This window comes from Genypterus blacodes, unplaced genomic scaffold (genome assembly GCF_046128005.1).
Source record: "Genypterus blacodes isolate CSIRO-AG114 ecotype Tasmania unplaced genomic scaffold, CSIRO-AGI_Gbla_v1 ptg000098l_1, whole genome shotgun sequence".
In the NCBI taxonomy this organism is placed as follows: domain Eukaryota; kingdom Metazoa; phylum Chordata; class Actinopteri; order Ophidiiformes; family Ophidiidae; genus Genypterus; species Genypterus blacodes.
Genome location: NW_027466902.1, coordinates 1,683,727 through 1,710,000, shown reverse-complemented (window position 1 = coordinate 1,710,000; position 26,274 = coordinate 1,683,727). Strand labels below are relative to the sequence as shown.

At 47.4% G+C, this 26,274-nt stretch overlaps 5 protein-coding genes across 8 annotated transcripts in view; 3 read left to right on the top strand and 2 right to left on the bottom strand.

The window, feature by feature from the left end:
- The window catches only part of LOC143007957 (endonuclease domain-containing 1 protein-like), a 5,849-nt gene extending 462 nt beyond the window's left edge, over positions 1–5,387 (bottom strand). The window contains exons 1-5 of one of the 4 annotated variants that reach the window (XM_076159479.1): positions 5,303–5,387; positions 4,804–4,936; positions 1,193–1,334; positions 723–1,057; positions 1–345 (exon numbers count right to left, since the gene is read on the bottom strand). The exon at positions 1–345 is cut by the window's left edge and continues 462 nt beyond it. In XM_076159479.1, the coding sequence (XP_076015594.1) occupies positions 1–345; positions 723–1,025 (648 nt within the window). In that variant the 5' untranslated portion in view covers positions 1,026–1,057; positions 1,193–1,334; positions 4,804–4,936; positions 5,303–5,387. Of the gene's footprint in view, positions 346–722; positions 1,058–1,192; positions 1,335–1,895; positions 2,090–4,803; positions 4,937–5,302 lie in introns of those variants that run through there. The other 3 variants (XM_076159480.1, XM_076159478.1, XM_076159481.1) reach the window with 3 other exon arrangements.
- On the top strand, positions 2,463–7,606 carry LOC143007946 (zinc-binding protein A33-like). Its single transcript, XM_076159458.1, has 6 exons — positions 2,463–2,987; positions 3,735–3,830; positions 5,334–5,567; positions 5,798–5,820; positions 6,145–6,260; positions 6,631–7,606. The coding sequence occupies exons 1-6, from the start codon at positions 2,463–2,465 to the stop codon at positions 7,194–7,196; spliced, it is 1,560 nt and encodes a 519-aa protein (XP_076015573.1). The 3' UTR covers positions 7,197–7,606.
- A 2,505-nt stretch (positions 7,607–10,111) lies between these two features.
- Positions 10,112–18,554, top strand: LOC143007959 (calcium-binding protein 2-like). The gene is made up of 7 exons (XM_076159483.1): positions 10,112–10,195; positions 10,539–10,865; positions 16,913–16,943; positions 17,040–17,174; positions 17,392–17,501; positions 17,715–17,862; positions 17,957–18,554. Exons 1-7 carry the CDS (start codon positions 10,112–10,114, stop codon positions 17,980–17,982), a joined length of 861 nt encoding a protein of 286 aa, XP_076015598.1. The 3' UTR covers positions 17,983–18,554.
- A 1,087-nt stretch (positions 18,555–19,641) lies between these two features.
- On the bottom strand, positions 19,642–20,721 carry crybb1l1 (crystallin, beta B1, like 1). The gene is made up of 5 exons (XM_076159490.1): positions 20,630–20,721; positions 20,410–20,528; positions 20,173–20,305; positions 19,913–20,055; positions 19,642–19,813 (listed from the first exon to the last, which is right to left on the bottom strand). The coding sequence occupies exons 1-5, from the start codon at positions 20,717–20,719 to the stop codon at positions 19,642–19,644; spliced, it is 657 nt and encodes a 218-aa protein (XP_076015605.1). The 5' UTR covers positions 20,720–20,721.
- A 1,857-nt stretch (positions 20,722–22,578) lies between these two features.
- On the top strand, positions 22,579–23,860 carry cryba1l1 (crystallin, beta A1, like 1). The gene is made up of 5 exons (XM_076159491.1): positions 22,579–22,653; positions 22,751–22,869; positions 22,971–23,112; positions 23,203–23,345; positions 23,438–23,860. Exons 1-5 carry the CDS (start codon positions 22,579–22,581, stop codon positions 23,583–23,585), a joined length of 627 nt encoding a protein of 208 aa, XP_076015606.1. The 3' UTR covers positions 23,586–23,860.
- The last annotated feature ends 2,414 nt before the right edge of the window (positions 23,861–26,274 follow it).

Genomic DNA, 26,274 nt, shown 5'->3' with positions numbered 1-26,274 from the left:
AACATTCACTCTGTTATTGATCCAGTGGTTCCCAGATACATAAGGCATGACACCAGTAACCACGTACATCTGCCCTGTGCAGAAAGCTGCCCTTCCTCTCACTTCATGCTCCAGTATATTCCAGGGCCCAGAGTTGGATCCTTTCCGCTGAGGGACGATGTTTGTCAGGGTGAAGGTGGCATTACGGGCAGCAGGGGTGTTTTGGTGCATCGCGGGGTTGAGGTGGCCCCTGGTGTAGCCGGAGTTTATGTAGTCCTGATTCACGGCTTGGCTTTCCTCCAGGTTCTGATCGACGCAGCCTTCGGGGACGTGACTCATCTCTCTGCTGGCACGGGAATTTGCCAGCTTAAAATGTGAGGGGACAGAAAGCCATGTCAGTTTAAAAGTTACAAAAGCCTTTACAGCAAAGAGCTGCAAGTTAAAAAGGCATGGGACTGTGAGTGATCAGGTGATGAAGTTTGGAAACAAGCCCTGTAAAATGCTTCTTTCTATTCTCCCCTCAATTCACAATTTTAAGCTTTTTACATTTACACTAACTATGAAGATGCACGTAACAACACATCGATTGTGCAGAGTATGATTGATTACAAACTGTTATTGCTCCCTCATATCCTGTTTTGTTCTCTTAAAAAAACAAACTCCCATTAACCCTGAATGCAAATGTTGCATTTCATCGACATTGTACAAATCTCAAAGCATTTCTTCTTCTTCTCTCTTCTTACCTGCGGTTCATACATCCATGGGGGCCTTTCGCCGCGAGCAGAAGTGGGAGAGAGTATGTAGGCAGAGTACAACGGTGTGCGATGCTGGCGGTTACAGAGGCTGGCAAAGTAGTACTGATTTTTGTAGCGCTGGCAGATACGCACGTACGGATTTCCTTCGATGACCTGCGGTGGAGTTCTCTCGTTGAAGAAATTGAGGCAGGGAGAGAAGCTGCCTACCTCTCCCAGAGCCGGTCCACCAAACCAGAGGAGGAGAAGGAAGAGGGCCCCCGTAGCAGACTGCAGCATCTTCCTTTGAGACATCCTGCACAACGGAACAGCAGACAAAGTGAAGCCTGTGAACAAAACAGGAATCTGAATCAACTGTGATCCACCTCGGCTCTCCACGTAGAAGAAATGCTCTAGGAAAGCCGTTGGTCTGTATTTGTGTTAACTCATTCAGCAGGAAGTTGTAAGCGACGGTTTCTCACCTCACACAACCGTCCCACTCCCTGATAAACTTCCCCTACTAACGAGCAGTCATGGTGCCTGCTGGGAAACAGTGGCCGTGTCTCTTTGTTTCACATCAGTCAGCTGAGACAGAATCCCTCTTGTTTCCTTTCATCGTTCGGCCTGGAATGAGAGGAGAGAGAATGAGCATCAAACTAACTGACTGAGCTGATAGGAGAGATCAATATCAACACATTCTCCGCTCCATGTGTGGCTCAAGGGTTGAGGAAGATGCAGGTGTTACCCACTTTCCTTTCTCATGTATCATTGCCATCTAGTGAGCAGGCAGAGACATGGCAGCACCGGGGGGTTATTGAACCAAAGACACGTATGATCATGTAGAAACTCGCCCAGAGATGAATAAAGCTGCATTTACTGTCACTGGTGACGAGCTGCAACCCGACAATGAGCAGGAATCAGCACAGTTTTGTTTTACGTTCGGAGAACAGATTAGTGTGTGTTAGCATAAGCCCGTGTGTGTGTTAATGTGTGTTTGTGTCAGCTAGTTTCCCTTCTTCTTCCTGGTTCTGGATCATTGACTCATAAGACAAGAGACAGGGTGTGTTTTTACCTGTTGAACTACACAAACACACACATGCACACAGCAGCTTTGTTCATAGAGCTCCTTCTTAGAGAAAAGCTAAAGAAACTTAGGATCACTTCAAATGAAAGAATGTGATTTACATTGATGAAGTAGTTAAGCCAGAGAACCCATGGTGTAGTAGTAGTTGTCCTCCAATAACACACACACACACACACACACACACACACACACACACACACACACACACACACACACACACACACACACACACACACACACACACACACGAAGTAGAGGAACTTAGGTCGCCAGGTTTGACCAATAAGTGTCTGTTGCAGCGCCACCACCAGGCCGGCTTGTTGCCACTTCACATTGCCTGTCGCCCTTCCTTCCTTCCTTCCTTCCTTGGCTCCTGTCCAGCCTGCTGCCCCACCGAGACCAAGTTCCTCTGAACTGTGGTTGGATCTGCTCGGTGCAGCGTCTTTATCTCCCGCAGCAGCAGGCAGCAGGCCTGTTCGTGCACGCCCCCCACCCCTGTCTCTCTCTTCTTCCGTCTCTGAAAGTATTCGTCCTCCCGCCGTCACACTCAGACCCCTCCCTGTCTCTCTCTCTCTCTCCCTCCCCTCCACGGGCTTGCACGGAAGAGAAAGACTCTGCCACTTTTGACTTTTCCACGGCTCCCCTCCTCGGTATGTACGGATCTCGGGATGGCGGATACCAGCGCGATTGAGGAGCTTCAGTCGGAGCTCACCTGCCCGGTGTGTCTGGAGTTGTTCCACGACCCGGTGATCCTCGAGTGCGGCCACCACTTCTGCCAGGTGTGCATCATCCAGTGCTGGGAGGCCAAAGCCGACGAGCTGTCGAGTTGCCCCAAGTGCAGAAAGTCGTGCGGCCGCAAACTGCGACCCAACTCCCTGCTGTGTAACGTGGTGGACAGCGTGCGGAGAGCCCGGGCCATGGACGAGGCCGCCGCGGGGGGGACGTCGGGATGGGACCTCCAGGGCTCCGTGGAGGAGGCGGAGGAGCGGGAGCGGGGGTCCAGCATGTGCAGCGTGGCCTCGTCCGTGGGCCACTGGCCGCGCATGACCGAGGATATGTGCGAGGAGCATGAGGAGAAGCTGAAGCTCTACTGCGAGGACGACCAGCTGCCCATCTGCCTGGTCTGCGGTATGTCCCGGGACCACAAGACGCACAACGTCATCCCCATAAACGAGGCTTTTGAGAATTACAAGGTACAATGTTATTACATGGTTATAACCTAATTATTACCTTAAAACAAGCACAACTTTAAAACCTAGATCTTTTTAAACGCTCTGTAGTTAGTTATTAAATAAGTCATGTGTTTCTTTGTTTGGGATTTGCTCACTACTTTATAACAACAAAAGCTGCAGTATCACATTGTAACTCGACCTAAATCTTCAGTCTCAGCCTTGCTCAGAAGACAATCCCCTCCTTTGTTCTTTAAGCTCATGCACCTTATGTATGCAAAGCGTTCCAAAAACTCAAACATGTCATTCAAAGTCTTTCAGGTCTTTTGTCTCTCGTCAAGATGTCAACATTGAGGCGGGACAAACCAGTCTGTCTCCTCCACAGTCGTCCTTAAAGAGCAGACTTGTGTGTTTGCCCCTCTCCCTCCCAGGTGTACTTTGGGAGTTTGACTGGAATTCGGCGTTCCAGTGTTAGATCTTAACTCCCGGGAACCCTTTTGACCCTGCAGCTAACATCACAGTCTGGAGACACAGGAGGCCTCAGGGTTTTTTTTCCCCTCCCCTGGTGCTGAATTCTTGTTTTTGTTCAAGGGTTTATTTGAGGAAGGATGTGCATCATGTGACTCCCGTTGAAGTTGGCGGTTGATCTGACCCAACCGAATCAAATTAACTAATCGGGTTTAGCAACACAACTAAAGAAATTGGAGTTTGCTTGTCATTGACCCGTTTGTGTGTGTGTGTGTGTGTGTGTGTGTGTGTGTGTGTGGACAGGATAAACTCTCTGTGGCCCTGGAGAGAGTCCAGGCTCAGACTGAGGAGGCCTCACTCTTCCAAACACACACCAACGAGAAGATCCTTCTTATAAAGGTATGAAGGTGTGTCTGTTTGTTTATATTAATTAGTGTGTGTATGTGTGTGTAGATTCTAATGATCAGAACCTAAAATTCTGGTAGCTAAGCAACCTGCATTCCTCCACCTTGACCTAGTTTCCAGATGACTCGTGCTGCCAGTCTGTGTGTGTGTGTGTGTCTGTGTCTGTGTCTGTGTCTCTGTGTCGCTCCGACGTGACGGTTCTCATGCACCGCTGTCGTGATTCACCAATTACAACAGAGTGGAGGTGAACACACACACACACACACACAAACACACACACACACACACACACACACACACGTATTTGTCGCTGCTGCTGTCCTCTGTCAGAGATGGATACATGTTGTAGAAAGACGTACACAGATTTCGAAACTCAAGCACACACACACAATTGCGAATGAGGTCACGCACCGAGTGAACCAATGCACAAAGGCAGGCGATGACACACACACGCATACACACACACACACACACACACACACACACACACACACACATACCACATTGCAGAGAGATAACAACAGCTGGCAAGGTACATATAGGCTGGGTCGCTTTTTCCACTATTGCAGCATTTGCCGGAACGGAAGGTGGGTGTGTGTTGGTGTGATACGAGCATAGTATGTTTGCTGTGAAGAGCGTTCCTGTTGCAGCAGATAAGTACACGGATGTAGTTACAGGTTACTATACGCCGTTTTCTATCCGTTTCTTCCTCTATGTGTGTGTGTGTGTGTGTGTGTGTGTGTGTGTGTGTGTGTGTGTGTGTGTGTCTGAGTAAGTATTTTCCTGTCTTTCTGTTTAACTCAGCTTGTTTGCAGATTGGCAGATTTCACTTCTTTGTTTCTGAGAGACAGAATGACAGGATGTGGGTGAAGGTTGAGAGGAAGTTTTTCACCCCCCCCCCCACACACACACACACACACACACACATATAATAATAATAATAAAAAGGATCACTATTTAGACAAACCTGCTGTTTTGCTTTTACTGGCTGACCGACACAGCGACTGCTCCTTCCTCCATCATAAACCCTGGAAACCACCTGATTCATGCAGCAAGTTGCAGCTTGTGCCTCTGAGGTTCTTCAGGCTCCCTGGGAAAACCTAAAAAAAAAATCACCGATACAGAAGGAGAAGATGCGGGTTGAAGGAAAGTATGACAACTCTGAGTCATAAACAGACTAAACGTTGTCGTCAGATTGAAAGGGTGAAGGAGTTCCACAGCAAGGTTACTCACCCAGCTCTCCAATACAAACCAACTGGGGTGTAACAATGTTACAGCTAAGAGCGTCTCTAGTGCAGGTATAAATGTCATTATGTTCATATCTTATCGAGAATTTAGGTCAAATTGACACACAAACCTCTAGGTTCTTGGACTTTCTTGTGTTTTTCAATTGATCCTCTTGCGAAACACCTTCAGGAAACAGTTAGTTACCCAATACCTTTCCGTTCCGGGATTCCCCAACTCACCACATCTATCTCTGTCATCCCTGCGTTTCAGGAGCAAGCGGGGAACCTGGAGGGGCAGGTGAGCGCCGAGTTCGACCGTCTCCGGGACTTTCTCCAGAAGGAGGAGGAGCGCGTCAAGGAGAAGCTGCAGGCAGAGAAACAGGACAAGCTCAACAAGCTGGAGGAGGCACTGACCAAAGCCACGGAGCAAATCAGCCAGCTGGAGAGCACGGCCCAGCAACTCTGCCTCAAGCTGGAGGAGGACGACAACCCGGAGCAACTCAAGGTAAGAGAAGTATTTTCAATTGTTTCTGAAGAGGGAACGTAAGGAAAACACAGGAAAGTAGAGGAAAGATGCTACATTGAGAACCAAGAGAATGAGGGAGAGAGAGATAGAGAGAAGGCTGAAAGGAACATGTACACCCTGAATACAAATTGCAGGAGTTCAAAGTGAATATTTGCATGTTTGATCAGAGAGCGTTGGACTCAGGCCTGTTTTGATCTGTTCTATTCCAGGGAATCAAAGACTTCATTGGCGGGTGAGTGAAGTAAAACCAGCGTCTTTATCCGCTCTGCTTGTGCTTTGATGCTGCATTTCTACACTAATGTCCTATTGAGGAACTCTCCTCTCTGTTTCTAGTCCACCTACTCTTCATCTCTTCATTCTCTTGTCTCCTCCGGCTCAAGTACTTTGTTGTTCTAAATGTGTAAAGCCACGAGGACAAAAGCCATTTAAGGTGCTTGGATACGTGCAGATAAGGCGATTTCAGTGGTACAATAAGGTCCCGATTGAGTGTTTGGAGGTTTGTTGTAGCTCCCAGAAGGTAAATAAGGGTTTTAAGTGTTGAAATCTTCTGCGACAGGGCTGAGAGTTTGTTTGAGCGCCCCCCTGAGGTGGGTGTGAACCTGCAGTCTGGGGACTTCCTGGGACCTCTGCAGTATAGGACCTGGAAGAAAATGAGCTCTGTTCTTCAGCCAGGTACACACACACACACACACACACACACACACACACACACACACACACACACACACACACACACACACACACACACACACACACACACACACACACACACACACACACACACACACACACACACACACACACACACACACACACACACACACACACACACACACACACACACACACACACACACACACACACACACTCATCAGGCTCCGTCCACATGTGTTCTCTCCTGCACCGACCTGTTCCGTCTGCAGGTGCCAGAGTAAATGTGAATCTCACTGAATCTGTCAACGTACCTCGTCTCATACCGTAGACAGGAATGTTGCCTTTCAGGACCTTTTCTAATCCTCCTGTCTGCTCTCTTCTCTCCCAGCTATGTCTGCAGTGACCCTTGACCCAGCCACAGCCTACCCTTGCCTGTGTGTCTCTCCGTGTCGTACCAGCGTGCAGGTGAGCTACATTCAGCCCAACCTGCCTAACAACCCAGAGCGCTTCACCCGCTACAACATCGTCCTGGGCTCTGAAGCCTTCTCCTCCGGCAGACATTACTGGGAGGTGGCGGTGGGCTCCAAGACGGCGTGGGGTCTGGGCGTCGCCTCCGCCTCCGTCAACAGGAAGGACGAAATCAGCCTCTGCCCCGACGACGGCTTCTGGACTCTGGTGCTGAGGGACGACGGCAACGGCACCAGCGAGTACGAAGCGTGCACGGACGCAGAGGAGAGCTTGGTGAAGCCCCTGCAACCCCCAAGGAGGGTGGGGGTCTATCTGGACTACGGCTGCGGCGAAGTGGCGTTCTACGACGCAGGAGATATGAGTCACCTGTTCACGTTTTACGACGCCAAATTCAAGGAGCCCGTGTACCCGTACTTCAATCCCTGGCCCATCATCAACGGACACAACCGCGAGCCTCTCACCATAGTAACGCCACACTGGCTGTAGACCTGCTGTCTGTCTGTCTGTCAGCCTGGAGCAAACTCTTATCAACACACCAGCATTCACACCGTTGAGCTGTTAGGAAATATTTGCTGTATCATTACAATTGGTACGGAAACACAACATTGCCGAAAACTGGAAATAATGAACAAAAGGACATGGTTCAAGCTTTGTTTTGGCATTTCTATGATAATAAGCAAGAATAAGTCACTTTAATCTTTATGTATAAAAACTAATATAACAATTGTAATGATTGATCTAACTTTTTAGCTTCTTACAGGTTCATTTGTGTTCAGATCACACACACTAAAAACATTGACTGTGAAGTTTTGACAGGATGAGGTTTGTTGTCATTACCTTTGTTTCCACGAGAGGGCGCTAAAAATAAAGATGTGGCTACAACATGCCTGCCAGAACACAGTTGATGAGGTTTCTGGAAGAGTTCTGATGTGAACATGAACCTGGGAGGATTAGTGGTGTTACATTTCAGTACCGACAACAATTCAAGACAGATAATTCATTAGATAATGACTCTCTGGAGGTTATTCTTTAATAATAACGGCATTTATGGAGCTTTTCGCAAAAATAGAAGCTCAACAAACGTAGCTGCTTTCTATCTTATTTTCCTCCCCTGCTCGGATGCGTCTGCAGCCACTCAAATGTAATTAGCAGGCAGATCCACGTAGTCAAGTTTGACTAGTCAAAGGCCAATTTGACTAGTCAAAAAGGCCAAGAGTTAAAGTTTAATGAGCCCCGCTGTGCCAATTGCACAGTGTCGTAATCTGGTCGCTCCTTTTTTGACAAATAAATAATGAGAATTAGTCTGACCCAAATGAAACCTATCTATCACCCGTGTCTGCTTAATGCTTAAGCCGTGGCCTCGCCTATACATTATAAAGCGGCTGTGGCTCTACACCTGTCAGCCTCGTGTCCAAACTTGACGCTTCTCTCCTCCAGCTGTCCTGATCTGTAATTAGATATTATTGACCGGCCCGATCTACATCCAGTAACACAAGCCCTCGCTTCTAAATTACTCCTCGGCCACTCCCTCTTCATCCGCTCCCTTCTGTTGTTTAGTATTGAAGGTCAAGGTGATAAATCTGCAGGGATAAGAAGGCGATGATGATGATGATGTGTTTGTTTTCACCTCATTTCCCCTTTTTCACCCCCTTTCTCTGATGACTTATTTGATCCCGAAACAAAGCCTTCCCCTCTGTTTCACCTCAGCTTTTCTGAAACAGATCCCTTTTCTACCCCATCTCGAGAATTTGCCTTCCCTCCATCAATAATCAATGAGGAAGAAGGATGGGGAGCGAGAGAGAGAGGGAGAGAGGGAGGTGGATGAAAGACGAGGGGGCCCTGTGAGGTGATTAATGGAAACCTAATTAGGAACTGGAGATCTCATCGCATCACCCCGAGTTTGTTGAACAAACTCCGTCATGGTCGCCGAAAGAGAGAAGTTTAATGCAGGTTAACAGAAGAAGCGGAGGGGGGAAAGGCGAGGAGGAGAGGAGGGAGAGAGATGGAGAAGTTAAGGGGTGAAATAGGGGAGGAAAGTGAGACGTTTGATCGGCTTAACGTCGCCAAACTGCTGCCGACGTCCCCCGTATGGTGCCGGAGCCGAGCGCCGTGAGGAGGAAGTGATGGAAGGCGGGGGAATAAACGGAGGGAAGTGTTTACAGAGAAGCAGATGCTTTTAGAGGGATTTAGTGCTTCAAACTAGAGTCATCAACCTATTAGGCTTTAGGAGGGATGCCTGATATAATAACATGTTACCGTTACATGCTCGAGTCAGCCGTGTGTTTGTGGGTCTAAAAATAGAGGTTCACCTGTGTGTGTAAGTGTGTGTGTTCAGTCATGCCTGCTGGATGAGATTATCCACCTATGCGTACAGGACAACATGTATGTGTGAATGTGTTGTCGGGTCTTTCATCATCATCCTCATCTGAGTTTGTATCTGCATCTCTCTCTCTCCTCTCCTCTCTCTTCTCCTCTCTCTCCTCTCTCTCTCCTCTCCTCTCTCTCCTCTCCTCTCTCTCTCCTCTCTCTCCTATTTATTCCAAAACCAATTTTTGTTTGGATTTGTGATTTGGGAGCACAGGGGATTGGGGTCAGATTGAACGAGAGGAGGAAGGAGAGGAGTCACAAAAATAAGGATTACAGTGCCGATAATGAAATGGTGGTGACAAAAAAAAAAAAAAAAAAATAGGTGTGAGGGAGGGATGAAGGTTCTGAGAAAGACAAATAAATTGATGGAGGCCCCACAAAGTGACAACAGGCGAGGCCACACAGCCTTCAAAGAGGAAGAGTGTTTACCTGTGATGAAGGGGGAAAAGGTGGAAAAAGGGGAGGAGGAGGAGGAGGAGGAGAAGGGAGAGGTCGGCCAGTTACAGGTCGATAACGGCAGGGAGGTAAAGGAGGGGGGGTATAGGGTGTCACCTAAGGGCCGAGAGATAGCGAGAGGGGGCAGAGGTGCAGGAACTCAATCCCAAAGCCAAAACACCAGCAGATGATAAAAACCTCCTGAGCCGAGCAGAAGGTGAGAGATATGGACAGGAGCAGGACGCAGCGCTGAGGGGGGAGAGACTCCATAGAGACGGGACGGGAAGATCAACCAAGGAGAGGAACATCTGAGCTATTCGTCCCTGGGATTCTTATCTTTCTCTGGGCTTTTTTGACCGGTTTTTGAGGGGTCTGGATCCTCCTGCGTGTCGTCTGAAGGAGGGTCTGTAAGAGAACTCTCCTTAAACATTCAGCGGGATTTTCTCCTAACGCCAGAGAAAGAAAAAAAAAAGAAATATATACATAAGAATAGAGCAGGGACGAGGGACAGAAAAAGGACGAGGGAGGGGGAGGACGAGTGAGCGAGAGCGCTAGAGTGGAATAGAGAGAGAGAGAGAAAGAGAGAGAGAGGCGGTAAAATGTTCATGCTCATTCGAGAGCCGACTGCCGGAGGAGGCGGTCATGGATCCATGAGCGGAGGATCAGAGAGGTCGGCAAAACAGGTGAGTGTGTGTGTGTAAGTGTGTATTCTCTGTGCATGTGTGGTTGTGTATGATAGTACCAATCGACCAATAGGATGATTTGAAGTTGTAAATACTAGATGGATTTAGTTTGATGAGTCACTTTGGTGTGTTATTCAGTGTGAGAAGTTTATTGTCATCAATGAAGGAATTGTGTTTTTAATTTTCATAAATGAATTCTAACAGATAAATACACAGTTTATGACCATTTGGTGTGTGTGTGTGTGTGTGTGTCATTGCCAGAGAGATGCGGTCAGAATGGCAGAAGTAGGGTTTGTGTTACAATGGAAGGACATGTGAGCGCCCTGATCTGATCCCTCTTCAGACTCTCTGTACCCGTCCCTCCACCCCTCAGGTGCAGGCAGCCATCAAGAGGAAGGTGGAGAAGCAGAAGGAGCTGATGAGGCGCTTCAGCGAGCAGGGAGCCGACGGCCAGGACAACGGACCGCCGCCACCACCTCAGAGGGTGCACGGGCCCGCCCGGAGAGTCCGCAGGGCGCCGCCGCCGCCGGAGGACGAGGAGGAGGAGCTGGAGGCCGAGCTAGAGGAGATGATGGAGGGGTCGCAGAAAAAGGAGGAGGAGGAGGAGGGAGGGAACGAGGAGAGCGAGCACAAGGACCTGCTGCCCATGGTGAACGCTGTGTTTGGACAGGTAAGGGGGGGGGGGGGCACGGCTCATCTGCTACAGTGTGTGTGTGTGTGTGTGTGTGTGTGTGTGTGTGTGTGTGTGTGTGTGTGTGTGTGTGTGTGTGTGTGTGTGTGTGTGTGTCCGCTTCCACTTCCACTCTGAGCATCTGTAAATTCCTCACAAATCATGGTTTTAGCTCTTGTTTGTGAATATGTGTTGTGCGTGCAGCGTGTGTGTGTGTGTGTGTGTGTATGCGTGCGTGTGTGCGTTCCTGTGCGTGTGTGTGCATGTGCTTGTATGTGTGTGTGTGTGTGTGTGTGTGTGTGTGTGTGTGGGTACTGGCGCATCAAGTTCTCTGGGCTGATTGAATGTCTCAAGACTTGATTGCAACCCGATCCTCCAATTTATATTTAATGCCTGACTCATTTCCAGCATTCATAAATAGCCATCTCTCCTACACACACACACTCTCACACACACACACACACACACACACACACACACACACACACACGGGACACTTTTCATGTATTTTAACCATTTTCCCTCCTGATTTAACCCTAAACCCCCTGAGGAAGGGGCGGGAGCAGCAAAGTGTGAGCTAAGCCGGTGGCGGCGGTGGCGGCGATGTCGTGCGTTCCACAGCCTTAAGCTGCTTTACAATGCGAAACATTAGGAAAGTGTAATCCGTAACACACACCGCCGCCGTCATGTAGAAATCTAATGAGCGGCCCCGATCATGGCGGCCACCTCGCCTGCCATTGTGTCAGAGCCGTATCGCATCACGGCCCATCATTCACATGTTAAGCCGCGACACACGACACGGCACAGTAGGGCTACACCATGACAGCATCTGTCACCCTGGGGTCAGGCGTGCGCACTGAGGTGTGTGTGTGTGTGTGTGTGTGTGTGTGTGTGTGTGTGTGTGTGTGTGTGTGTGTGTGTGTGTGTGTGTGTGTGTGTGTGTGTGTGTGTGTGTGTGTATACATCGGAAAAATGACAGATTGCACCTAAGGGTTTGTGAGTCATTTGTGACACACGTCCACCTGATCGGGGCCGGAGCCATGGAGCAAAACAGGAAGTAGATATAAAAAGAAAAATGTGATGTCAGCGGTGAGGCAAAGTCCTCCAAAATAAGAGAGAGACGCTGAGTGAGTGGGAGAGGGAGAGGGAGAGGGAGAGAGAGAGAGAGAGGACCTGACTCAATGCTCTCATCTTCTTAAAGGACCAACGCGCACTAGTTTGTCCTTGTCAACAAGTCATGTCAACAAGTCTAACCCAGAGTCATAAATCAATCATTTCTTCCGTGTGTTTCCCATAATTTAAAACAGATAGCAGCTTCCTACCCTGTGTCCTTGTTCCCTTCCTGCCACCTTTTCCCTTCAACCTTCATTCCTTCAACCTCTTCTTGCCTTTGTGTTGATCGGCATGTGTCGTCACCGGACACCAGCGGAGACGCATCTGACACCAGTACAGCACATGATATACACACACACACACACACACACACACACACACACACACACACCTTGATCAAGTAAGGCATAGACAGTACACAGTTTACCAGAAGCCTCTGATGCATTACCTAATCAATGTCCAACACACAGACACACACAGACAGACAGACAGACAGACAGACAGACAGACAGACAGACATACAGACACACACACACACACACACACACACACACACACACACACACACACCTTGATCAAGTAAGGCATAGACAGTACACAGTTTACCAGAAGCCTCTGATGCATTACCTAATCAATGTCCAACACACAGACACAGACACACAGACACACACACAGACACACACACACACACACACACACACACACACACACACACACACTTACCTTACTGAAGTACAATTGAAAATACCTACAGAAAATGTGACTTGTCTTTTTCCTTCACAAAGTTACGTCATCATATTGAATGTTTCCGTTTGGTAGAATGTTTAGGAAATATCCTGTTTGACTCCATTACATTTACCTGAAGCCTGTAGTTTCGCTCTTTCTCGTCTCTCGTCCGTCTTTCCTTCATTTCTGTCTGAATGTGTCAATATTTCCCAAACTACAGAAAGCAAACAGCGGCTAAATGACAGATATATGATGTGATTCCAGCTCTCCTTCCTTTAATGGAGGTCTTTTTCTTCTTCTCTGTCTCTTATTCTCATGTGTTGCCGGTTCAAAACACAAGCCTGCTCTAAAGCGGCCTCCAGTGGAAATCACCGCTTACTGCAACAGACAATTAAACCTTAAAAGATTAGGATTAGATATCAGCATTACACTCACACAGCCTCAAATTAGAAAATGAAACAAGGACAAACAAGGAAAACATTTAAGTATTAAGACATTAAATAATTGAACATTAATTAAAACTTTTGACTAAGTGTAAAGTTAGGACAAACTAGGCATTTAAAATGAAACATACTGTTCTATATGTTCAAATTACTCAACAGCATTACTTTAGTGATTTGAAATAAATGACATCAAATATATTTGCTTAATTTTCGATTGTGCACTTTTGCATATTTCGGAATGCTGTGTACTGTAGTGATCAGTATTTCAAATCTGCTTGTGGAGAGATTTGTTGAGGGATGCAGAGTACAAACTCAGCTGACCACTCAGCGCTCCGCTTGCAACCACAAATTGAATTTTAATGTTGTTCCGGCCGGCTTGCAGTCTTAGATATGAGAAGCAAAGAGAAACGAGAGTACAGAGGAGCTCTGACAAATGACACAGAGACCTTTCATCCTCAGATGATACAACATGGACATACACACATCTCACTGCAGCCTGCTAATTCAGTAACAAAGCTTTGATTCAAGTTTTTACACACATTTCAGTATTTGCACTTATTTTTAATCAAAAATGTTGCCATCTTTTGAACTTAATTTATTGTTATTGTTGCTGTTATACTTTCAATCCCTCTGTCACGCTGTACATGGAGTCAATGACTGCTGAGGCAACATGTGAAGAAGAGGGTGAGAGAGAGAGTGACAGAGAGAGGGGGGGGGAGAGAGAGAGCAAGCAACAAAAAAGGGGATGAGGTTGAGAGAGGCAGAAAGAGGAGGAGAGAGAGGAATTAAAAGCATAGATGAAAGAGAGAGAGAGAGATGAAGAGTGTCTTTGTAGCAGGCAGCAGAGTTTGGGTATGTTGGGTTAGCCTCTCTTGTCCTTCCATCGTACTATAAAGGATGGGTGGAGTCTTTTGGGATCGCAGGGATTAAAGTGGGTTTCATCTCTTTGCCATCAGACGTGATGATTCATAAGCAGCATGAGGCACACAGAGGTTCTGTCCAACTTCAGAGCTCAAACCAGGGCTGAATGGACCGGAGAGCCTGAGTAGAAGACAGGAAGGAGAAGAAGAGAGGCGCAGATAACAGCAGAGGAAAGAGTCTGAGCGTGAGAGAGAGAGAGAGGCGGGAGGGGAGAGGAGGCAGACGGAGGGGAGAGGAAACTTAGACAGATTGTTTACCAGGAGGGGGTGGTTGGGTAATGGGCAACTGCACCAAACCATCTATGAAGGACAAGATGAAGAAGGTAAGAGCTGTAAAAACAAACTGCCTCCTGCTGGAACCTGAGGTTTCTTGTGTTTATTTCTTCTATATAACATTGATTTAAATTCTGACTGGATAACATCTCTGATTATATCTGTTCAACAATCACTAGCAGCATTTGTTTTGACATACGTAGTCAGCCAGCTCATCACAGTATGAACTTTAATCAAGGACCCCACTCTGTAAGGCTCCAGTGTAATAGGATGACATAATCACAACAAGATGTCATCCAGTGGTCTGAACACTTAGCAGAATTAAGCAGGACTAAGACTGGAGCGGGACAGACACATAATGAGAAGGCTGAGATCCAGAAGACCTCTGACAGGCTGGATGATAGCTGTTGTGACTGAAGTGCAACTGCAGTCAAATAATAATCAGCTTACACAGTCCAGGCTTACACGTTGTCTGTCTAATGTTTGCTGGATTAAGTTTTGTTCCTTGAGAGAATTTGATTTTGTGACTGTCGGTGGGAGCGGTGGGCTAACTGGCTGCCTCTGCCTCTAAGGAGGCAGTGGAGGAGCCTGAACCCCCCCTGAGGGGTAAGGAGAGGGCAGTGGGCCAGCAGGGTCTGTCGCCACAAGGGGAGGAAGAGGAGGTGGAGGAGGAGGTGGAGGAGGATGAGAAAGAGGAGGATCGAGCCTTCAAGGATCCTCTCAGTGCTCTGGTCAAGAACTGCAACATGCTGCACACCATCGTGGGCCCCGCCTGCATCTTCCTTAAACAGGGCTTTTCACAGACGTTTGTATGTAACATGTCGCACATGCCAAAGTGTTCACACGCAACTTTTTCCACTCATGTCGATTAGTCTTCCTCCCCAACTCGCGACCCTGGATCCTCTCCACATCTCCAGCCGTGTCATGTCATCACATCACTGGCTCCATGGACACACCAGGGGTCAATCATTCATTTCCCTGGGCCATTATTGACTGTCTGTGGGTTTGATCACAGTGTAGAGGTGGAGGGTGTGAATGTGACTTTGGCTCCTAAAATGATTCAATATATCTCTGTATGCTGGAATCTGAACCAATACAAACAAACAAATGAGTCAAACTGTCAAACCCTGCAGAGCCAATACACTTTGTGTTTATGTGAGACATGAATCAACTCGAATTATTTCCAGTTATTTTGTAGGTGGGTACATTTACATTCAAAACATCTGCTTTATGTCTATCTGCCCATAATTTGCTACGTGGACCTCAAGACATTTTGGTGTTCAAACACTGGAAACAGAACAAATATCACAGAGGATTTGCTTTTTTGTTGCATATTGTAATATTGCTCTCTCCTCAAAGCACTTAGCATTTGTGTGTATGTGTGTGTGTCTGTGTGTGTGGGGAGGCTTGCGTGTCAAGCTACAGCACCATGTGCCAGCCAGTAGGGCTTCTCTCTCTCTCTCTCTCTCTCTCTCTTTCTCTCCCTCTCTCTCTCTCTATCTATGAGAGAGACTGTGTGAACAGTGTAACACGTGTCCAAGAGTCTCCCGCTCTACTAAAACTCCCAAATCTGCTAATCTCCAGATGTTGCCCGGCAACCGGCCACAAATAATCTGTTGTCCCCTGTGACTCACATTGAGGGAGCCGTCATACGGATCATAATGCAGAAAGATGGACGCGATTTAATCCACACAGATTTAGATGGTTTCATCTCGAGATGCAACGTGTTTGTGGTGGTCGATCTCATATGGCTTAACTATGAACACACACACACACACATACTATTTAACTAACATCGCCTCTCTACATTTGTAAAGATGAAATATGAAAATGTTCAGCATAGATGGTAAATATAATATTTATAATCAAGGAGATTCATTAGGTTTCTGTTACAATTCTCTGTTCTGGTGACCACAAATTGATTATTATGCTCTACGATTAAAGATAGTAATTGATTAAAATAACATATTCGATTAATCGGCAAAGTGGCAAATGAATACTGAACGACAACCAAATGAGACTGTAACGCATCATCACGTCTTAAAGTGACACTGCTCCATTTACTGCTACTGTGGACAAATTGTGATATTCTGATTCTTATTGGTTTGGATTGGGAAGCTGTAGTTGTGATTCTTCTTCTTCTCTCACAGGAAGAAACACACACGATTAAGAGATTTTTGTAAATAATCAATATTGACAATCCTGGTTCAACTACATTTCTGAGTCCATCTGTGTGACAAGAAATACACCTGGAAATAATTTGTTACTCATTCATCATTTTCTCTCATTCAATCAAAATTGTATTTCAAAGCCATTTCCTCCTCTTTTCCAGTGTGTCAGCTGTGAGTCTGCTTCCTGTTTGTGTTCCTTCAAAGACAAAAACTGTTTTCTCCTCCTGTGTGTATGAAGTGTGCTAGCTCCAAAACATGTCTAACAGGAGTGTATGTGACTTAAGTGCGTGTGTGTGTGTGTGTGTGTGTGTGTTTGTGTGTGTGTGTGTGTGTGTGTGTGTGTGTGTGTGTGTGTGTGTGTGAGACGAAGCACTAATGTGTCCCACTGCTCCCTCTGACAGGACCGAGAACTCAGACCAGAGGAGATTGAAGGTGAGACGATCGCTCCACAGCTCAGACTGTATCTGTCCCTGCAGGCTCTAAAGGCTAAACATCATCGTGTGTGTGTCTGTGTGTGTGTCTCACCAGAGCTACGTGAGGCATTCGTGGAGTTTGACAGGAATAAGAAAGGCTACATCAGCCACAGGGACCTGGGGGAGTGTATGAGGACCATGGGCTACATGCCCACAGAGATGGAGCTCATCGAACTCAGCCAGCAGATCTGTGAGTGAAACTGTGAGAAGCTCGGCACTGTAATGTAATGTAATGTAAGCTCGGCACTGAAACGGTTAATTTCATCAATTACAAGTGGGATTTTAGTATAAACAGGAAAATAGTAGCATCTCAAAATAATCTTCCATAATCTGCCTGTGTGCTGCAGGTGGATTTAAGGAACAGGTCATTTTCAAACTGTGTGTGTCTGTGTGTGTGTTCCCTGTAGGTGGAGGTAAAGTGGACTTTGAGGACTTTGTGGAGCTGATGGGACCTAAGATGTTGGCAGAGACAGCAGACATGATCGGAGTCAAGGAACTGAGAGACGCTTTCAGAGAGGTCAGTGTTTGTGTGTGAGTGTGTGTGTATGAGAGAGAGAAAGAGAAACAGAGAGAGAGAGAGACAATATTGTGGTTTGTATGTTGTTCAAGATGTGCTCGCTCTCTCTCTCTCTCTCTCTCTCTCTCTCTCTCGCTCTCTCTCTCTTTCTCTCTCTCTCCCTCTCCCTCTCTCTCTCTTTTTCTCTCTCTCCCTCTCCCTCTCTCTCTCCAGTTTGACTCTAACGGTGACGGTCAGATCAGCTTAGCGGAGCTGCGTGAGGCCATGAAGAAGCTGCTGGGAGAACAAGTGACCAACAAAGAGATAAACGAGATCCTCGAAGACGTTGACCTGAATGGAGACGGCCTGGTGGACTTTGAAGGTATCTGGTTCCATTTATTACCTTTTTATAAAAGCTTTTAAATCTCTCACTCATCCTGTTCTTCCCTCACTCTTTACTCTTTCTTTTTTCACAGAGTTTGTGCGGATGATGTCACGCTGAGCAGCCCAGCAGCCCACAGGTCGGACAGACGTTATGCAAATGCAGTGTAACCTGCGTAAACTACCTTGTAGTGAACATTCTTCATCTACTCTGATGAGCATGCATTTTATAGATAGATATATTTATATATATACGGATAGAAGAAATAAATGCTGATTGGAAAAGCAGGTGACATCTTGCATTAAAATGTAATTTGTCCATTCAGATATGTGATCAGGATTATGGCGTGTGATCTCAGGACGTGTGTTTGCACCTTAAATTCAAAGATCTGCCGATGATCCGCCTGTGTTCTGATCTGAAAGCCTGTTTTCCAATCTAGCTCATCCTTTTTTTTAAATATATAACTAATGATGAAGAGAGAGGTGACGAGGCGACAAGAGAACCCGAGTTGTAAATGCACAGGAATGAGAGAAACAAAGTGTCTGTGAGATAAATGTACGGATGGATGTGTAGATTGAATTTACACAAACGGCCGGGTCGAACAAAGATCAACATGTGAGCTGCTGTCAAACATATCAAAAGCTTCACACTCATGACTTGTAGATGTATTTTTGATATATCAGTGTGTGTCCTTCCAGTGTATAATCTTATTTGTAAATTGTGGAATTCTTTTTTTTTTATTAAAATGATGATAAAACCTCAGTCGATGGAGAGAAAATGCTTTAATATTCTGTGTGAGTGGGTGCAGAGGCCTGTCAGTAGAGGGCGCCGCATCGCTGACAGGAGAGGTCAGGTGAGGTCACGACTGAGCCTCAATCACAAAACCATGTTTGTGGCTAAACAGGCAAATACAAGTTAAGTGTTTCGCTTCGTCCAAACTATTATTATTATTCCCACGGGTCACATGAGCACAGATGTCCCTCAGTGTCCTTTTATGGCTTCGTTAGGGTTGTCGGGGGTTTTTCACAGTGGATCTAAAAACAGAAAGCTTCAGATGTTGCAGACCATCCACAGCTTTGGTCACATAGCAGGAATAACATCTGAATTCCACTGTGAAGGAATCCCTTAATTAAAGATGTGACATGGAGAGACAGGACATCCAGAGAAGAAGAGGAAGAGGTCTTACCTTCTCTATAATACAAGAGGGAGGTAACAGGATGGAGACAGTTCGGATGTTCCAAATCCTAATTTCAAGTTGACTTCTAATTTCATTCTCTTCCTTTCTGCAATCGCTACAATAAGTAAGAGCAACAAAAACATCTTTGTAATTAAGACTTCTTTTTATTGAAAACTTGGCCTGGATTCTGTACAGCAGAGAGGGTGTGCAATGCAAAGAGTGTAGAATTCAAGGGGAGGCAGGTTTCCCACCACGCATCATAAACCCTGAAAGGAGGTGTAAAGCTGAGAGGTGACTCGTTCCCAATTTGGAGCGTGGAAGGCGTTGCAGAGGGGGAAGAGGTGAGGGACTGGAAAAGGGGGGAGAAATGGCAGAAACAAAGCTCAGCCCATAGGGGAGAAAAAGAAGAGTAGGGACAGAGAGGAACAGAGGAACTTGGTCTCAGATTGAGGATGGATCCAGATCCTCACCCCTCCCCTCAGTGTTACATCATCCAAGGATGGATAGAAGGTAGTAAAACCTCAGACATCTCTCGCCCTCTCCCTCTTCCTCCACCCCTCTCCTTCGCTTTCACTCTTTCTCTTTCTCTCCTTCCTTGAGCTTCACTTGCTGGCCATGGTGTAGCAGCCCTGGGGGTGCCACTGCATGTCACGGATACGCCTCACGGACTGGAACTGAGGATAGCGGGCGCCATACTCGTTAAAGTGCCTGAAGTCGCCCTTCTCCAGCAGGTACTGGCTACCACGGTAACCGGGGAACTGGTATCCCACCCAGCTGAAAACAGGAGAGGAGAGAAACATGTTCAGTTCTGTGTTCCAACATTCTTGCAGTTATGTAATTGTTTGTTTGTTCATGATCCTGGATTAAACTCACGTTCCACAGCTGACAATGATGCTGCCCACTCTGTCGGTGAAGCCGTAGGAGAACAGGCTGGGAACGTCATCGTCCATGATCTCCATCTTGCGGCCCTTGAACTCTCCGACCTCATACAGGCAGATCTTGTGCTTCTCGGGGTCCTGGGAGAGAGCAAGAGAGAGAGAGAGAGAGAAGCAGGGAGAATCATGGAGTTAGAATGTGAAACTTGTAAGAGAGAGCAAAGATGGAGAGGTGGTGTGAACAGGAGTGATGTTTACCATCCTGACGGGCCTGAAGGACAGCAGGTAGTCGTTCCTCTGGCAGTTGCTCCAGGAGTCCCAACGGGGGTACTCTCCCTTCTCCAGGATGTACATCTCACCACAGAAGTTCATCTGCTCGAAGCCCACGAAGCTGGAGATGACATGGAGACATCATCAAACATCATGCACATCCACTGAGCTTAATGGACGTATTCACAACTTTGAACAGAGAGAAGAATCTCCGTGTTGACTTACGGTCCACACTCAACGCGCAGAGAGCGAACGCGGTCCATGCCCATCTCGCACACATTCATGCACTCGTTGCTGATCTCCATCATGCGACCCTGGAAGTTCTCCTGGTCGAACACGTACAGCTGGAGTGGACAGACACAGGTGTATGGGTCAGTATGATGAAGATAAGAATCCAGAATATTGTAGAAAAAGAAGGATTTGACTTAAATATGAGGTCACCCACCTTGTAGTTCATCATTCCCATCTCAGACTTCTTGCTCTGAGTGGCCTTCCCGTCGGTCTGGGAAGAGGTCTTGGACTTATCTCCGGACATGTTTACTGCATGCAAAATGAGAGAAAATGTCAGGAAAATGTAACAAATCTGTGTGTATGTGTAAAGGATAAAACTAACTAAACTGAGTCATTTCTATCTGTTAGTTCTAACAGATCTAACACTCTTTTCCACCTGTACACACTAGCAGTTGCATGTGTATGAGTGTGTACCTTACCTGGCTGTGTTTGTGCGATTGCCTGCGCCGAGCCTTACTCTGAGTGTGTGTGGCTCAAAGTGTGTCCACCCCTTTTATACGCTGGCGCCCACAAGAGAGGGATTAGGCAGAGAGAAACAAACCTGCTGAGGTCAGAGAGGCGAGACAAAAGAAACCCCTCATCATCACACAGGGACTGACGGAGGGGACGGGCCTGAGCTGGACCAGCACACAGTGACCCAACTCCAAACATGCTCCAAGTCCACACTTAGGAGTTAAACCATAAACGACTGTCACCAAACACACCAGCTTCAATGTATAAACTAACACACTTATCCTGGCTTGATGACAGTCACACTGAATAACATGAACTTAAACAAGCATCAATCAAGCAACCCTCAATCAATCATCAAAAGGAATAGTTTGATTACTGGTTTGGCTTTATTTATGGGGATGTATGTATGTTATGGCGCTTCCTGAATGAATGAGTGTTGCTGTAATATTAACAATGTGTAATATTAGAGAATTTATTATTGTATTATATTGTATTATATTATATTATATGATATTATGTTATGTTATGTTATGTTATGTTATGTTATATTATATTATATCATATTACATTATATTATATTATATTATATTATATTTTATTACATTATACTTTATTATATTATAATATATTATCATGATAATTGAAGCCCCCTGCCATGCTACATGAGTGTATACGAGGTCAGAGGTTCACCATTTTTAAACATAGAAGAGCAGCAAATATATGTTTCGTGCTTGACCCCCATTTTAAAGCCACTGTGATGAGATGTTGTTGTTTTTATTTATGTTTATGTTTTATGAGGAAGAGCTGCTTCTGCTTCTGTAAATGAGGATGATGATGGTGGAATCCCTTCATCAAAACAGCTATCTTACGTGTTTTATGACAGTGTATTACATGATAAGTGTCCCAGGCCAACACTTAGTGAGCCAACATGGGCTCAACAACAATGTGTGTGTGCGTGTGTTTTGGACTTAGAAAAATGTTGGACTCGTCCTCCAGCGTTTCAGACCTATTCTCCCCATGCGGTGCCTCCCTGCAGCGCCGTTAATCCTCACATTTTCCACCCGGATCCCGGCCCTTTGTGCCGGGGTCCAGGCCGGACTGCTGACCGGGGTGCGAACATACCGGAGCGCTTTTGTTTGGCAGCCCCCCTGTCTCACATTGAAGGATGTGCTGAGCTGGCCTTGTGCAGGGAGCGCGCACAGACGGCGGGAGCGCGCTCGCCTGTCACCGTGGCCATTGGCCGCGGGGCAGCGTGCGTGTGCGCCCCACTGAGCCGCGCCGGGGACGCGCCTGGCCGCCGGTATAAAACCGGAGCGCCAGGTTGTCCCAAAGCTCTACGCGAGGCAGGCGGTAAGCGCACTCCACCACGAACTTTGCATTAAGTACCAATCTAGGTAAGACTGCACCTCTGCATCAAACACACACACACACACATACAGTACACACACAGCAAAGCAGCAAAAGCACTTCATACTCTCAAACACTTTAACACAAATCACAGAAATTAGTGAATCATAGTTTAGACTTTCTGTTATAATAGTTTAACACATTATTTTCTAACACATCCACTCAAATAGAATAGAATGTAACTTGATTGACACTTAAAGAGTTAAAGAACATTTTCTCTCCTCCTTCACATCAAGAGTCAACATGTACAGAACTACAAAGTCCCCTATGATGCAGCCTCTGGTCAACTCAGGAATGGGCATGGCTCCTTTCTTCAAGGTAAACACACGGACAGGTTCACACACACACACACTCTTGATGATGATCTGTGATGGCGTGTGTATGATTCCTGTTCCTCTTCCCGTTGCCTTCCCAGGTGACCGTGTTTGAGCAGGAGCATTTCCAGGGAAAGTTCCAGGAGTTCACCTCCGAGTGCTGCAACATCCAGGAGTGTGGTCTGGACAACATCCGCTCCATCAGGGTGGAGAGTGGAGCGTAAGTCTCACACACACATTCAAATCCTAACCTAAGATCCCCTAAATGTCCCCGATTGTTGAAAACTTACTGTATGTGTGTGTGTGTGTGTGTGTGTAAAGCTGGGTGGGTTTCGAGCACCATGACTTCCAGGGCCAGCAGTTCATCCTGGAGAGAGGCGAGTACCCTCACTGGGACGCCTACAGCGGCTCCCTGTCCTACCACGTGGAGCGTCTCATGTCCTTCCGCCCCATCTACTGTGCTGTGAGTCCACTTAACTCATCAATCAAACCAATACATGTATCTTTATGTGTGTGTGTGTGACCTTTTTTGCCGTGTTCTCCGTCCCCTCAGTCTCACATGAGCAGTCGCATGATGATCTTCGAGAGAGAGAACTTCATGGGCCGCAACGTGGAGCTGTGCGATGACTACCCCTCTCTGCAGGCTATGGGCTGGATGATGCCTCAAGTGGGCTCCATGCACGTGCAGTGCGGCGCGTAAGTTAGACAGCTTCTCAGCCTTTTAGTCACAATTTCCGATTCCGAACTTTATCCGTGAACTAACCCCGGTGTGTGTGTCTGTCCCACAGCTTTGTGTGCTACCAGTACCCTGGCTACAGGGGCCAGCAGTACATCATGGAGTGTGAGAGACACAGTGGAGACTACCAGCACTGGAGGAACTGGGGCTCCCACTGCCAGACCCCCCAGATCCAGTCCATCAGGCGTATCCAGCACTAAGAGGAGAGACTGAGAGCCACGACCCACAGACAGCCGCTCCCCTCAGCTCCTCCCCCAAAACCTTCTTCCTCTTCCCTTCCTCCCTCTTGACTTGAGTCACAACAGCCGCCCCTAATCTGAATCTACACTACTGATTTAGTGTGATAAGAGACAATATCGCACTGTTTAAGCACAGATACACACAAACACACACCCACATTCATTTGCTGAAATGTACCTACACACACACACACACACACCTGTGCTGTACTCTGAGCTGAGCGTGGAACATCGCTGGGACCGAGCAGAGGGAGAGAAGATGCTCTGACATGGCAGCGTGTGCAGGAGCGCCCCCTCCTGGTGCAGCTCAGATGTGTTTTGTTGCTGTGGCGTGTGGGAGGTTGATCCGCAGGTCGATAACTAATAAACTTATGTTCACCTCATGAATTGTTGCTGTACTATTTATTTTGGAGAAACAAATGAGAAATGTGGCTCAAACCAACATGGATAATGATTAGAAATGTTTAAATGAAGGAGCTAATGATGAAGAACGCAGGGGAAAGATCTGAAACACTTCTCAAGCTGAAGCTTAAAACCCCAGTGAATGAAATGAATCTGTTAAAACTATCAAACGACTGAACCTAGCGGCAAAAACTGAACCGATTCTTCCTTCTCCTCTACTAAGACGTCTATCTCCTCATCTCGGCCACTTTCCGAAGACAAGGAAGTCCAGCTGAGGGTCTTCACCTCGGGCGCCGGGCTGGCCCCTCCCACCACGTCCACGTCCTCATCGTCCTCCTCGCTTCCTGTTGACCCTAAACTGGTCGCCGCCGCTGAGTGTGAAGGAGGTAGCCGTGGAGGTTTGATCTCACCTTCATCCGCCTCAACGTCCACGATCGTCTCGTCGTTGCTGCTGCTGGTGTCTCCGTCCTGTAATCTCTCTCCTTCGGTTTCTTCACCTTTGGTAGACGTCGGCGCATCGGGTGCACGTTCTGCTGACTCACAGGTTGGTTGCGCTGTTTGCGTTTCAAAGCGAACCCTCTTGGCCACGTTGGCGTCTTCACTCTTGTCCTCCACTGACTGCCTCCTCCTCCTCCTCCTCCTTCTCCTCCTCACACCGACCTCTTTCTTTGTGTATGGCTGAGGCTGAGCTGCTGTGCTTACAGTCTGTGTTTGTTTCTCCTCAATGCCTCTGAGGCTTTGCTGAAAAACAAGAGAACAAATATGAGCCGTGCAAAACATTTCAAATGCCTCAGAAGCCATAAGTCAACAAGTGCTGCATAATCACCAAAATAGCAACCACCTAGAACACCTAAGATAGCACCATGGCAACCACCCACGATGCTGCCACAGTTACTACCCAAGCAACCACCTGGCAGACAGAAGCAACCACCCAAAACAGCATACCAACCACCCTCACAATAGCCCCAAAACACCATAGCAACTGCCCACAATGCTCCTCCCCTATCTGTTGGTGCATATCCATGTTCCGTTAATGCATTTCACTAACTTCACTTCTGCCCCGGGGTTTTCTGTGCTCTCTCGTCTCATGGGTTCTTGTTGAAGCCTGTCCTGTAGAGACGAAGACCCTGTCCTGTAGAGACAAAGACCCTGTCCTGTAGAGACGAAGACCCTGTCCTGTAGAGACGAAGACCCTGTCCTGTAGAGACGAAGACCCTGTCCTGTAGAGACGGAGACCCTGTCCTGTAGAGATGGAGACCCTGTCCTGTAGAGACGAAGACCCTGTCCTGTAGAGACGGAGACCCTGTCCTGTAGAGACGGAGACCCTGTCCTGTAGAGACGAAGACCCTGTCCTGTAGAGATGGAGACCCTGTCCTGTAGAGACGAAGACCCTGTCCTGTAGAGACGGAGACCCTGTCCTGTAGAGACGGAGACCCTGTCCTGTAGAGACAAAGACCCTGTCCTGTAGAGACGGAGACCCTGTCCTGTAGAGACAAAGACCCTGTCCTGTAGAGACGAAGACCCTGTCCTGTAGAGACAAAGACCCTGTCCTGTAGAGACGGAGACCCTGTCCTGTAGAGACAAAGACCCTGTCCTGTAGAGACGAAGACCCTGTCCTGTAGAGACGGACACCCTGTCCTGTAGAGGCGGAGACCCTGTCCTGTAGAGACGGAGACCCTGTCCTGTAGAGACGGAGACCCTGTCCTGTAGAGACGGAGACCCTGTCCTGTAGAGACAAAGACCCTGTCCTGTAGAGACAAAGACCCTGTCCTGTAGAGACGAAGACCCTGTCCTGTAGAGACGGAGACCCTGTCCTGTAGAGACGGAGACCCTGTCCTGTAGAGACAAAGACCCTGTCCTGTAGAGACGAAGACCCTGTCCTGTAGAGACGGAGACCCTGTCCTGTAGAGACGGAGACCCTGTCCTGTAGAGACGAAGACCCTGTCCTGTAGAGATGGAGACCCTGTCCTGTAGAGACGAAGACCCTGTCCTGTAGAGATGGAGACCCTGTCCTGTAGAGACGGAGACCCTGTCCTGTAGAGACGGAGACCCTGTCCTGCTAGAAACTTGTGCATTCTACTGTTATTATTATCATTAGTCATACTTCCATTACTATTATCCTTGTTGTTGCTGTGCCCTCTGTGTGTCTCTCTCCTTTCTTTCTTTCTTTCTTTCTTTCTCTCTCTCTCTCTCTCTCTCTCTCTCCCTCTCTCTCCCTCTCTCTCCCTCCCTCTCTCTCTCTCTCTCT